At 38.7% G+C, this 15358-nt stretch overlaps 1 protein-coding gene across 7 annotated transcripts in view; it reads right to left on the reverse strand.

Annotated features, from left to right (window-relative positions):
• Positions 1-15358, reverse strand: part of DOCK4 (dedicator of cytokinesis 4) — a 424485-nt gene that overhangs the window by 91980 nt on the left and 317147 nt on the right. For all 7 annotated transcript variants that reach the window (XM_036066399.2, XM_036066398.2, XM_036066397.2 and 4 more), the window contains exons 26-27: positions 13740-13838; positions 3536-3630 (exon numbers count right to left, since the gene is read on the reverse strand). In XM_036066399.2, coding sequence (XP_035922292.2) covers positions 3536-3630; positions 13740-13838 — 194 coding nt within the window. The remainder of the gene's footprint in view (positions 1-3535; positions 3631-13739; positions 13839-15358) is intronic.

Here is a 15358-nt window from a genome sequence, read left to right on the forward strand (position 1 = left end):
TAAATAATTCAGTGTTTGGTGAGAAAAAGCACACATAAAAAAATGTATGATATGTTTGAAGCCAACATGCACACAAGATAAACAAAATAAGGGCCTGAAATGTCAACTGTAAGGCCAGAAGGTTTTACTTCCCTCAGTAAGCAAGTCTGTTACAAGATTTATCTCTTTGAAAATGTATAAAGCTGTGACTTTATTTTTGTACTATATTTTGCAATGTGTATGGGAAGGGGGTGGAGAGAAGCTTGTCTCAAAGTGTCCTGTATTTTTGGTACTTAATTTTCATCTCCCTTATGTTCCTTCTTTCTCAAATTGAGCAGTTGTTCTCATCAGAAACATCTACCAAGAACTTAACAGTGGGGACAATACAACTTTGCACACAAGCAAGAGACACATGTCTCATCCTTGTGCAAGTTAGGCTGGACGCCCTTACCGTGTCACCCGATATTAGACATTCAGGTGGAAATAAACACAAGACCATACTAATCACCAAGTGTCTGGTCACAGCTTTTAGTAGGACTTCAGATAAAGCAGGGAAGCTACAGGATTTGGGACAACATAGTTTATAGATGAAAGTTAAAGGCATTTAACTTACTTGAAAACACAGGAAGAAAGGACCAACACATCAAAGAATACATATTTTGAGGGATGAGCTATTCAGCTGAGCTCAAAGGTAGGGCAGTGGTGACTTCTCAGCTAGTTACTATCAATTTGACATGTATTAGGTACATAGTAGGTAGTAAAAGTGGGAGTCTGGGTAAAAATGCCTCTTTGAGGGGTCCTGATCAAATATTTGTCTAAGAAAGTTAGCAACATGGAAGAAAGGTGGTTAACTTCAGAGACGTGGATCTAGCTCCTGCAACTTGCGTCTACATAGTTTAGCAAAGTGGTCAGGTTTTCTTTCCAATGTATGCTAACATTTTTTAAAAAGATTTAATTTATTTATTTATTTGAGAGAGAGCACGCGAGAGCACGCACAAGTACGAGCAGGGGGAGGGGCAAAGGGGGAGGGAGAGAGGGAAGCAGACTCCCTGCTGAGCAGGGAGCGGAGCGAGGCAGGGCTTGAACCCACGAACCCAAGACCACAACCTGAGCCAAAGTCAAGAGCTGAATGCTCAACCGACGGAGCTACCCGGGCGCCCCTGCCCTTTAACATATTTCAAATGTGTTTAACATCTTTCAGAAATGGACTTTTCTACCAATATTATAGTGGCTAATCTTTTTTATGGATAGAGAAGAAATAGTTGAAGGCTTATTTCTGGAATATATTGCATTCATAAGGCAAGAAAAATCTCATTTGGTTTCATACTTTGAATGGGAAATTGGCTACGGTGGTTGCATGGGGAGAAGAGCGGGAAGCAGAAGAACAGAGGGCAGTGTCTGTTCCAACTTGGGGTGCTCTCTACCAGACCCTGGAGTCCTCTCTCCAAATTGGGATGGACTTGCCATTGCCGGTGGAAAAACAGTGCCCGTTTCTTATCAGCACCGACTTGAGTGGCAAGAGCGTGATGGTACTGCATTTAGCAAAGGCTGATGGCCTTTTTCTTGGATTTGCTTTGGGAGTATCTTCTGTTTAAATGTATTACACAGAACTCATCTTAAACTAACCCATGCTCCTGTTTGGTTAACACTGTAGATGAAAATCTTGAACATCATGTGTTTACTCAAAAGCAGAATCTATACTTCTAAGTCTGTTACCCATTTGTGTGACCATGAGTCTTCATAAATGGAGTGGAGATTTTTAGGTAGAGAGAGATGGTGTTTAATTTTAAAAAGCTACATTGTGGTCACAGTTTTCAAGAAGCTCAAGCAGAGCCTGTGTGCATAAGGAACAAAATGTCAAACTTATTTTTGGTTTGAATTTTTGCCATTGAATATTCTAATTCAAGTCAAAATATCCTTCTGCACACAGGGCAGGCATAATGACCACATGATGATGTTGTGTGATGTGGATGTCAGCAGCCTGGACCTCTTCCTGGCTGGCTCCCTGGACCACTTCATAGCCCTCTGCAGAATGTTAGATCTTTGGTAATAAGGCCAGATTCATGACCAATTGCTCCCTTTAAATCTATGGCATCCGGACATCCAGATGAAAAGATATTTGATTCTACTCACAGATATCAAACTAAATATGCTAAATTCTAAAGAGAGCTATTTCAGGAGTTTCAATTAGTCTTGAACATGGAAAAGCTGCTTCTGTACTTATGTAAAATATAATATGCCATATTATACTATTTGTTACTTCACAAGTTTTAACACATCGTTTTAACACCTCCACATCTATAAATGTATACTGCAGCAGAAGCCATATTAGGCATATCTTATCAAAATCCAACCCTATATTCCTGGGCTCTTACCACCACCATACCTGGCATCTGGGGAGGACATATGGTGTCTTTGGTCTATGGATAGATACCTGGAGAATTCAACCTTTATCCTGAATATGAGGGTGTTCGGGGCTGGACAAAAGGAGGAAGGAGAAGCAGGCAAATGTAGACTTGAAGGAAAGAGTGCTTATGAGACAGGGTAAATTACGAGTGTGGAAGTAAACATCAGCCAGTTTCCTAAAGAACTTCACCTGCATTCTGTATCCTGAGATGACAGAGACAGGAAGCATGAGAGCAGACACTGCCGTGATACTTACTCTCTGGGAAGGCTCCTGCCATTCTGGCAGCTGCCTAATCTCCTTTCCTGGCTCCTACTCCTTCAAGTACTGACTCAGATCTTTTATTTTTTTTTCCTGGATATGCCTAATACAAGCTAGTTTTGCCAACTTCCAGAGATTCAACTTTATGTCAATATCTCTCCAAATGTCTTCTCTAGTTCCAAATTTTGCTGAGAGCATTATTTTCAGCTCTCTACTGGCCATATCCCTTGGCTGTATAAAAGGAACTTCAATCTTCATGTGTCCAACTCAGGGGTCATATCTTATCCCCAGTGCTGAGCACATGGTAGATGCTTAATGTATCCTGCTGAGTTAAAATGAATTAAGAAAGATTAGAAATGACTCAAGTGTCTAGCAACAGGGCTGGTTAAATAAATGATGGTACACCAATTCAATAGAACATTATATGCCCATGAAAGAGAAAAAGAAACATAAATGAACGAGGGGCTTTCTATGTATTAATGTGGAAAGACTGCCAGGATTTTTAAGTGAAAGAGCAAAGTGCAAAATAGTGTATATATTATGCTACCTGCCAGGCTCTGTATAAAAGAACACTGGAAGGTCACGCAAGATGCTAATAAAAGTGGTAACTACAGGCTGGGGGTAAGGGATAAATACAGTAGATGGGAAGGGGTTTTTTCAATGTACGCTCTTCTTGTATTATTTGATTTTTGAACTATGTTAAATGTATCACCTGTTTAAAACAAATAGTAATATGTATTTTTTTTAAATGAGAGAAGTTAATTCAGAGACAAAGAAAAAGAATCCCAGGATTTGAAGATTTCAAACTTGAGATCAAACTAGAAAAATCATTTTTGTATCTCCTCTCGTCCATATCCTAAGCTGCAATCACTGTCAACTTAAATGTCTTACTTGTTAGCCACCAAGCGCATGACAGTCCAGTCCTTCGGAAACATCTCTGGGCGTATCAATATTCGGAACACAGTAAATATCTGTAGCAGGAAATCCTTGGATAGGGAAGAAACAGATCATTTTACTGAGTTACTTTAACTGTCAATACACACACACACAGAGCACGGTTGTTGCCATTTCCAAAGCAACTACAGAAAAGGAAGCCATGCTTCCATAGTTCACCAGGAGAAGGAACCATCACTATTCTATTCTCAACACCCACTGGCTTGCTACCCTTCCCAGATGTTCTCTTTTCCTTTTCTGTCTCATACACAGTGGAAATGACCTTTCATTCCTCTTCACAAACTCTAAACATTTAGATTTTATAAATAAAGGGGAAGACTGACAGTTGAAGATTAGCAGGCAAATATATTCTTTCTTTTATTATAGTGTCCTCAACTTCAGAACTTTTCATAGTTAGAGAACGATCAACAGATCTTCCTTTTAAGTAGGTGTCAAAATTTAGAAAGTTATGTTCATTAAAAAGCATTTTAAGCAAACACCCAGGTTTCTTCGAGGGCATTCTGAGGATGCAGCATTAATGGTATGCGTGCAGGTTTACAGAATCTGAATGTGCTGTGTAGAATACACTCAAATAAGGATGTGTGCTAAGCTGAGCCTAGTGGCGAGTGCTTAGTAGCTATGGGAGTGTCAAGGACTTATTCAGAGTTGCCGTGCCAGAGGGCAGCCGTACTTACTGAGATGTTAACTTCAAACTGATCACCTAGAAACATTCTTGACAAGAAGCTACTGCCAGACACAGAAATACCTCTTCTTAAAACATTTCAAGTGATAGGGCCCCGAACGCTGCAGCATATTACACTTAAAGGGGACTCAAGAAGACAACACACATGTACTGAATGACATAAAGCAGGCCCAATCAGAAAGAGATTGGCTCAGTCTAGTTTAGATTTGTTAACTAGAAAACTTACAGATTTGTTGATAACCTCAAGCAATGCTAGGAAAATATATCTACCAATCTGATTGAAAGCAACAGTATGGTGTTGCTTAATTAAAAAAAAAACAACCACACATGAGTTTTATTTATGAAACCCAGCAACACATTATGTGAAACATGTAAACTGCTTGAATAGAAGATTATGGTTGTCATTCATATCATCAGAAGATAGATAGAATCTGAAAATATAAGAAATATGTGGTAGCTCTGTGTGTGTGTGTGTGTGTGTGTGGTTTTTTAACATACTCTAACAGCTTTGATCAAGCCCATAAATATTTTGACATGAAATTATTTTAGCTTCTTTGGCATCAACACACATACGTTGGTATGTGTAGTATGTGCCATGTGGAAATACGCCCGCTAGGTCATTCGCCTTTAAATGGCCAGACAGACCCTTCTCATGTAGGCAGAATCACCAGACACAGAGTTTCCCAAATGAATTCTACAGCAGGTCAGACAATTCGGGGAAACCCCTCACATTCCAGCCCTCTCTTGGCAAAGTAGGTCATTAGCATACTAATACGGTGAGAAACCCTTCTTAATGCATTTCTAAAACTTACTTCAAAAAAGTTTTTCAGTTCATTCTTTTGGGTTTTCCAGACATGAATATATATAATCCCTGCAAAAATGGATGTCTGCATTTACCTTTCAAAGAATTATATCCTACTTCAGTTTCCTATCTGGTGGCACTTGCTTAGATAGATGTTTTAAAAAAAAAATCATGAAGGTGGGGAATCACTTCTCATAGTCTACAATGACTTAGGAATAGTTTCATTTCTAAAATATTGAAATTTCATCTTTTCCCCTCTCGACTTTTAGGGAATCGGAAATTGGAGGTAGCACCCTTAGCAATGGGTGTGTGTACGGGGGTAGGGAGGTAGGAGAGAGTGATGGAAGCTGCACAGGGAAAGAATTGTCTGAAAAACTGGTTATAGCAGGCAGGACGTCTACCTTCCGGGCTGGCAACTTTGGTTGCTCTTCTTTTGTAGGGCTGGGGTCAAAGGGAAAGTTATTCCAGGTGTAGGAGCTGGGGACAGACCATGTGTTTCTGTGCCATCTTATTTTCTTATTCCCACTTATCTCACAAAATAAAAGGTGTGGCAGCGTGCGACACTGAGCCAACACCCACATAGTGACATAAATCTTTGCTTCCCCTAAGAAAACTTTTTAGTGTCTCAAATAGCTTTCTACAGTACCCATGCAAGCTTCATCTACCTTTATAGAATCCAACGCATTGTGGCAATCTTACAATGACAATGAAAAGCCATTTCAGTGAAAATCAGAAAATCGAGATTTTAATCCTGACTCAGCAATGAACAAGCCCAACGACCTTGGCAGTTTATTTAACCTCTCTGGAACTGAGCTCTCATATTTGGAAAATGTGGAGGCTTTAAGGTCCCTTGTAGTGAGCCGTGATTTTGAAAAGTCAGCATGATCACTTATCTGTTATTATACTAGACAAATGTTTTTTTCTTATTTCTCAGCTGTAGGCTAATGTTTCATCAGAGGGTAACATAAACACCTTCTACTGTGGCACTCCCATCATGTGACTGAGCTCTGCAAGGATTTACTATCAGCTGCCATGCAACTGGTTTCATTCAAACTCAGTTCCAGTATTTTAAAGCACTAATACCTGAATTCTGGATTCTTCAACAGGCCCCTGCCTGTCCTCCCCAAATCCACCGCTGTTCCCCGTCTGCCCTAAGTACTTTTCAGCTCTCATCATTTCACTGAATGTGTGCTTCTGCATATATATACGAAATTATCTTGCACACATAACAATAACTAACACATCTTCCCCATAATTTAAAAAAAGAACATTGCTATAATAATATTCCTGTTTGGATAGCAAGAAATAAGTGTTTCATATGCCACTATTTTAAAATTGGTAGGCTGGGAGCAGTTTCTTCTTTGTTTGTTTACTTCAAATAGCACAACATGGTAACTGAACTGCATTACTGGTTTTATTCAAATCAGGGTTCAAAATAGAAAAAGGAACAGTGAGGTGGTACTTTACAGAAGCACTTTTTTCTGCAGTGCAAGAGGTTCAAGTAAGGAAGTTCATGTGAAAACCACAACAGTAAAAAGGGCCATACTCAAATAGAAAAGAAAGCAAGAGCAATTTTTTATGATTTTAGAAATCATCACTAACATTTACTCATTCATAAATATTGAGTGCTTTATTACGTACCAGGCACTGTGTTAGATGCTGGGGACACCTAGTGGGGTAAGATACATTCTTTTTATTTATTCATGCAAGAGTATTTATGGAGTGTCTGTGACATGTCATTCCACAGTAAGTTGAATGTAATGCTTGCCCTAAACGGAGTGTACAGTTTGGCGGGAGAGCTGAATGCTAACCTAAAAACCACACGGATCTATGCATGCACTGCAAGTGAGGATAAGTCTGAGGACCAGGTATTCCACGGAGAGGGAAGAGCACCAGCACGCCTTAAAGGCAAGAGACAACACAGGGCTGCCTGGACTGCAATGGGGAGTGGCAAGAAATGGGGAAATTTATCCTGAGGGCAATGTAAGGCAGTGAGGGGCTTTAGGCAGATGGGTGAGAGGATTAAATTTGTTTTTCACTCATTTCCTGACTATATTGTACAAAAAATTGCTTTGTGTTTACACAGGATACCGTGGTATCAGCATAGCACAAGACAGAATGAAGTTTATGCAACAGAATTAGTGAGACACAGGAGGAGGTATTCTGAGATCATGAAACATGAGTTAAGAACTCAAGAAAAGAAAGCATCACGACATAAGCAGATAGACCAAGACACGGTCTCCTTATGTCAAAAGCAATGCCAGGGACAGAGCCTTCTAGGAACACATTTCCTTCACTTATGATTTAAAGTATAGTCAAATATTATCTTAAAAATTTTCTACAAATTTCAAATGTGTAATATCCTTGGTATGGGGTTTGAATTCAAATAAAGGGTGTTAATAATTATCACATTGAAATTCATAACCTTAAAGTTGAATATCTAAGCACATTATACAAAAATAACTCCCAAGTGGTCTTCAGTCTTTGAGAGCTAGAGAACTATTTTTTATAATAAAATAAAGGCTATAAGTTGAAATAACTGTACAGAAAAAGATGGTTTGTGAGGTATGCAGACATTTATTAAGAGGGTTGTTTCATTCAACTGAGATATATTATTCTAGGCTCTGTGCTTGGGACACAAAGACATGGTCTCTACTCTCAAAGAGCACAGTCATCAAGGATCCAAGGAAACAACATTTAGAAGGCATTGTTGGGTGCTATCACAGAAGGTGGGGAAGAGTGGGGGTGGGGGGGCACCATATTCTGTGAACACTTCGTAAAGAAAGTGATTCCTGAGCTGGATTTTACAGCACGAGCTGAAATCAGGGAAGGATTAATAGGGGGTAAAAGTAAGCAATTCAAGTGAGTGAGTAATGGTAGAATAGGCATTTCAGGGAGACACAAAAAAATGATTCAGAGGAATTAAAAACTGTATGGTTGGTTTGGAATACGCAAGTAATTTTAACTGGCTGTCATGAAAGGGGTTTGGAAGAGGGTGGAGGACAATGAGGATGGAAGGTCGACTGAGGATAGGGATTACTTGGCCGAGACTGGATCTTGTCCTGCAGGTAACGTGAAGTCCTCAGGGTTTTAAAGTTGGATTGTGACTTGATCAGATATGATTTTTCAAGGCTAGGGGGCCAGTACATGGGAGACAATGAAAGGCTGTAATAGTGCCGTACTTAACTTCCAGAACAGGTATAACCTCCTGCTTAAAGCAGGGTTCTCACAGTTCTATATGAAAAGTCATAATCAACAAAGAACAGGAGACTCAGTGCTTTCCATGCACAAGAAATACCATGGATATGGACAAAACTTTAGCCCTCAGCAGAAGGTGGGTGTATAATAAAACATTATTGACTACAGAAGGAGAAAAAAGAAAAGAAACAACTCAAATCACTTCCTGGTCTTTGCTTTTGTTCATTTCTAAAATACTGCCATGTTCCAAGGAAGGAAAGGGCTACACAATGCAGAGTACCAGCCCTCGGGTCCTTGCTCCTACACAGTCCTGTTGACATTGTGACTCACACCACTCACACAGAGCACCTGAGGACCTAGGAGAAGAAATGGCATACTGTTCAAAATGCCAGGAGCCACTCCCAACAGTAACCCTGGAGATGTCCTGATTCTGCAAGCAAGAACGGAGTTAAAACACCAATAATCTGGGAACTCCGTACTTTCAAAATTTGTTTTCATTTTCATTTCATTTAGAGAACCACTGTGAAATGCTTGGCCATATCTTTCTTTGAACTGATAAGAAGAAAGAATAAAGCAGTGCTTTTTTAGCAGTGCCAGGGATAAAGAACAACAAAAATATTAATTGGAACATCTCAACATATAATTCATCAGTATCAAGGAAGATTTAAAATCCATATATCCCATGATCTAATAGTTCGACTTCCAGGAATTCATTCTACAGCAATAAGGGCACAAGTCCATAGAGACATGTGTGTCATGATGTTCCCTGAAGTATCCTTTCTCTTGGCAAAAGTCAGAAACATCCTGAATGCCCAGCAAAAGGGGAATGATTAAATTATTAGCATCCATATAGTGCAATTTGGAGGAAGAAATGATACAGTGATCTCTACAATATTCATGACATATTGTTGTGTGAAAAAGTGCAACTAATATGAATAGTAGGATTCCATTAAAAATGTGTATGTATATATCATAAAAAAGTCTGTGAGGACAACCTTATGTGTCACCAGCAGCTACCTCTGGGGATAGAATACATGTGTGTGGAGGGGAGGGGGACATACTTTATGACTTTTAACCAGTAGGTAAAATGGGAGTTTTAAGGTCTAATCCCAGTATCAGTTATAATTTTCCATTAAATACCACTTTACTAAGCTGTACCTTTCCTTGTATGCAGTTCCCTTATATATTATATATTCCGTTTCTAACCTAAAGGTAGATACAAAAAAAAAAAAAACCCCAAATAACTCTCCTTCCATTAATTTGGCCTTTTATCCCCACTTCATGACTGGAACTGCCTTATTACTTTTTAAAGAGTTGACAAATGAAATTTTATGCGATTTGATGGCAAAGATTTTGGTTGAACAAACTTCATTAAAGTGTAAGAAAAAGCTGAGTTTAGCTGCCTGAGCAAAGAGCTCAGATGTTAATAGAATTCCAGGCCCTCTCAATTACTTCCTTGTGGGGGTGGAAAGAGTTTGGGGGAGGTTAGCGGGGAGTAAAATGAGGCACTGCAGGAACACTGTTTAGCACTGCATGGCCCATGACAGTGGGGGTGGGGGTGAGGAGGTAATCTATAACTGTCAGCCGCCATCACTGTTGTTTATATACGTCACACTCATTTATAACAATGATTTAGATGCTCTTAATAACATTAAAGCATTAAGAGAGATTGTTTTATAAGTCTTGATATCCCCAATGCCTAGCCAAGGTGCTCAATAGATGTCTGTTGAATCAAATAACTGACATTTGTAATAAAATCATAATAGTGCCTACCTCAGGGGGTTGAGGATTAAATGAGTTACATGAATCAGTCTTTTAGAACAGTACCTTGCATGTACGAAGTTTTATATAAGTGTTTGCTGTTAGAGGTCCTCAGTTTCTTTACTACAAAAGTAAAATCTCAAAGTAGTCTAAAAATTCTGGTTTTATAATCCATTTGGCAGCAAAACCTGACCTGAGCTATTCAGTTTTTATTTAATCCCACTTACAGTGAATATTTTTTGACTGCAGAAATATTAAGATATTTAATTAGAGTGGCTATCCCAAATCCTACTGGAGGTCCTATATCATACACAGTATGTGCACCACATTATCTTCCTGAAATGTCAAAAGCTTCTAATTTCTAAAATACACGTGCTAGTAAGGACTTTGCACAAGGGACTGTGGACCAGTGTTACTACCTTTGAAAGATCTTGTAATGTAGGTTTCAGTAGCATAAACAGGGGTATTTGGCTTTGAAGAAAAATGAGAACAAGAAAAATGGATCTGTTAAAAGGTGACCTCTGAACTTTCAAAATACAGATTAAAACCAGATGACTAATTAGCTTTTAATAAAATAAGTGACCTTTAGCTTGCCTTCCTCCCAGTTACTCTCCTTCCATTCTTACACTGGGAAAATGATCTTCCTCCAGTCAAGGCTACTTCTGTCCCCTCCTGCTGCCATCTCAGGGAACCTCACTACCCTCTGCACTTCTTCCTTACACCTTCAGCTTCTCCTCTACCAGCTCGAATCGTTACTATTTGAACATGCTTAAGTCTCCTCCGTTATAAATATTCCCATGATATCCAAAGTTCTCCGTCAGTAGACACCTTATCCTCCTTTTCTTGGAACATGTTATACATCTACTGTATCTTTTTCTCTGTTTCATTCCTCAATTCATGACAGCGTGGCTTCTGCTGTCACCACTGCACTGAAATTGCTCATCGAGTTCATCAACAATATTAAAGGACCCTTTGAGGATCTTACCTCACCTCCTTGCAGTAGCAAGCAGTGTTCAACACTTCTTCCTCCTTGATGCTTGGCTTCTATTCAGATCCCTTCAATTACATACTCTACACTCTCCTTGGATGTTCCCATTTACTCCCATTGATGTAAATGACAATTTCCAAATCTACATCTGCAGCCCAGCTTTCTCTCCTCAACTTCAGACACTGTCTATAAGACATCTCCATTTTGATGTCCCTCAGGTGACCAAACTCTAGCTGAAACTGGATTTATGTTTACTCCCAAACCTGTACACCCACACCTCCTGGGTTCCCCATGCAGTGAATGGCACCAACATCTGGCCAGTTGTCAAAGAGCCTGGGAGTCAACTTCAACTCTTCTTTCTACTTCACCTCTTTTATAAATTCAGTCACCAGGACCTGCCAATTCAACTTCCTTAACTGTCCCTAGAATCTACCATCATGATCATCTCACTTTCAGGCCATAGTCATTTCTAGCACAGACTACTGCATCAGATCCTTTATAGGGTTCTGCCTCCTGTTTGACCTTGGCTAATTCATTTTCAGTAGTGCAACCAGACAGGTTTTTCTTAACTCAAATGGGATCATGGCTCTCCCCTCTTTCCTAAAACCCTCCACAGAATCCAAGTGTCATCAAAATAAAATCCATACACATTCGGAGAGCCTTGTGTCTTACAACTCTCTTCCTCGTATTCTATCAAATAATCAACAAATGTTTCTTGAGTGCCTACAATGTGGTGAGCATGTTCTGGGATCTGAGGATACAGCAGTGAACCAGCCAAAGCTTCACGCACCAAGGAGCTTATAATCTAGTAGTTAGGGGTTGGGGACTCACAAAAACAAATAAAGTAAAACATTCCAGGTTTGAATAACTGTTATAAAGGTGGTGTAGAGAGTGCTTTGTCAGTTAGCATATTCTGGTATCATTTTAGCTGAGAGATCTGAATGTCCTAGCCAAAGGTAAGCCCAGCACACTCCTACTCATCTTAGTTCTCAGCTGAGACCCCTTTGGGGACTTTTTCTCATGTCATGAGTTTGGGCTGGCAGCAATTCCCAGATGCTCCAAAGCACCACGTGCTTACCCTGGGAGTTCACTCCCTGTGGGGTCAATGCCTATTACTTGACTGACTTCTCCCCCTACAGGTACTGGACAATTTGTACCCGGCCACATAACAAAAACCAGTAGTTGCCTGAATTTCTCAATCGATATTGCTTAAAGGATAGATGAAGTAATTAATAGCATTCAATAATTTTCCTGGCCCAAAGGCCCAGTTAATTTTGAAGTGGGAAATTGTGAAAAGGTGTGTGGCTGACTGAAATGAGGAAAGGCCACATAAAAGACTTTATTCATGACTTCCATTTGCTTTATTATTATTAATGTGAATAATAAGGCATAAAACTCAATACCTAGATTAAATTAATCATGATTTTCAATGTGTGCTTCTCTGCTATTTTTTATTCCCAGGCTCTATAAAAATAAATAGCCTTTCCTATGGGGAAATTTTGAAACATGAAGTCAAAGACCTCTTATATAAAACCTAGTTCCTTAACTGTTTTACATATTCAACTTCTGAAGAAAGTTAATGACTGCACCATTATCTTCCTTTTTAGCCACATGGATTTCTGTGTGTAGAGTGGGCATTTTCTAAGGCCTTTTATCTGTTTTTAATTCTAAACTCAGGATTGAAAGTAAACATGAAAAACATATTTTTAGGCATGGATAAATGCCAACTAACTTTCTGCTAGAGAGATTATATCTGCCCAAACTATTCTTTGTTTCATGATTCAGCTTGTCAGCCACTCCAAAGTAACTGAAAGATGCTTCTAAGGTCATGCAACATCTTCCAGATCAAAGATAAGTGATCCCTGTCCATGATCTGTATTAAAAAAAATCTACAAGTCTTCCCCTGAGGTGCTGTGAAGGCTTCCGGTCACACAAATGTTGCAGCGTGACCATTCCTACTGTCCTGTAATTCTCCACCACTGGCATGTAAGTCCCCTTCCATTACGATGGTTTACATATGAATGTGTCTGGAAAACTCAAGAGATGAAAGAGAAGTAAAAGTAAGTAAGAAGAGATCACAGGTCATTCCTCCAACTGAGGACAATCAACTTCTAAGGTTTTAGTGAACACCATGAAGGAAGCACTGAAGCTTCCTAAATCTCAGCAAAGATTGAATTTTTATAAACCTGGCATCAATATTTTCTATTTAATGTCAGCCTGTCACACTAGCACAGCATATTGATTAGACTGTAGCTGATAGAGAATATCAAATACAACTCTGCTTCTCTGGGGTCAGAACGTTGTAGCCAGAACTCCTCATTTTGGTTTTAGAGGGATGAAGTCAGCTAATATATTTATATATTCACCCTTACCTTCTATAAAGGCAATATTTCTAAGTCCACCTAACTAGAGTTAGTCTATTTGCTTTTGTCTCATTAGGTCTGTGATTCTATTTTAGTTTATTGGATTTTGCTGACAGGTATTTCAAATCCTAAGTCTTTGTACAAAATAAAAGTTAATTGCTTTGCTTGAGTAGTTGAAATCTTAATGAGCCAAGACAGAGAGTCAGACATGTGGATGAAGGTGAGAAAAAACAGCTTAGAATTTAACACAGACAGGTAAAACAACTGTGAAGGAACTATCTTAACAATGATGATAAGAACAAGGAAAGCTAGAAAGACGTAGGAAATTTAAAAAAAAAGTCACTTACCCTTAATTCTTCCTTTGTATTGAAACTATCAAGAAGTTGTTGATAATGTCTATCTGTCATTTGTCGTAATAAGGACAGGAGACAAGCAACAAACTCCCCCTAATTTAAAAAAAAAAAAAAAGGCATATTTTTTTTTATTAAGAGTAAAAATGAACATCAGTAACTTACTTTGAACTGCCCTCAAATAGAACACTTAAAAAAACCCACTAGGATCTAAAGTCACTCTATGAAGTCTTTTAAATCTAAAGTAACAATATTATAGTCCAAATTTCTCCCTGTGATGGCCATTTACTTGGTATATATGCATTTCCAAATTAGGATATTTTTTTGTTTGTTTCCTTGTGTGGAAGCTTTTCACTAGGAAACTAACTTCACACACTTAAAGGAGGTAAGGCAATTTACTGAGCATTTACTCTACCTTAATTCATTATGTCATTTGAACCTCATTATCAGTGCTATGAGGTAGGGGGTATAATATTTATTTAAAGACGATAAATTGTACATTCAGTGGGCTAAAAGACTTGCCCAAAGTTACATCACTAAAAAGTAGAAGAGCTGAAGTTATCTATATGTCTTTCTGACTCCAAAGCTCTTCCTGTACCTCTTGCTCATTTGTGAATTTACACAATCTCCTCCAACTCATCTGAGTTCTGGTCTGCTGATGGGCAGGGTATAGAGAAAGCCATATATTACAATGTTGGTTTCAAACTCCTCTTAAAAATAGCTTAATTGTGATCCTTTTCTGTTTGGGTGCCAAGTGATTGGCTCCTAAAAAATCCATTCTTAAAAATTAATAATGAAAAAAAGAGCATCCACAGATTTGAAGACCTATGAAATCACTGTCACTTGCTTGCATTTCCCAAAGTACATCTAATTTAAAATAGTTACGCTCTAATGCAACATTTTTTGCTCAGCAAAAATATTTATCTACTTTTAATGGGAACAATAACATTTAAAACAATATGAACACAACAAGAGAAGCAATCAGTGGTAACTGATGGTAAATTTACAAAAATGTACTTTAATTGGGAATTGGTGGGGGTTGTTTTTTTTTGTTTGTTTTGTTTTGTTTTTTTTGCATTTACGTGTAAAGAGGCTATAGACTCACGTGTAAAATCAGGAATTGAAAGCTTTCATAATTGGGATTTTCTAACAGAGGCCCCTAAGTCAGAAAAGTCAAATGTATCCCTTCCAGCTGCCAAGGAAGGTCTGGAAATGCTACCTAATCACCAGGTCAGGGTAACCAAAGATGCAGGTTGGCTTCTTGCATAAGGATAAACATTTGTAACACACAAGTATGGCAAATAATTATTTCCGCACACTTAGTGGGACAAATATTTAAGAAACTAACAAGTAAGGGCTAGCAGAAATCTATCTTCTAAGCTCAACATAATACTTTGTTAATGAACAAAGAAACTCTTGGTACTTAACACTAGCTATGGAAAATTTAAGGGCACAATGATTCATATTTTAGTGCATGTGTGTGAGGAAACAATCCAAGGCTAGGAAAATAATAAGCCAAAAGGAATGAGAGAATACCACCTGGTGCTCACACAAGACTGGGAATAATATCTTTTTTTCACCAGCAAGACTGGAAAAACTTTGCCATATCAGGGGAT

The sequence above is a fragment of the Halichoerus grypus genome, chromosome 12 (genome assembly GCF_964656455.1).
Source record: "Halichoerus grypus chromosome 12, mHalGry1.hap1.1, whole genome shotgun sequence".
NCBI lineage: Eukaryota > Metazoa > Chordata > Mammalia > Carnivora > Phocidae > Halichoerus > Halichoerus grypus.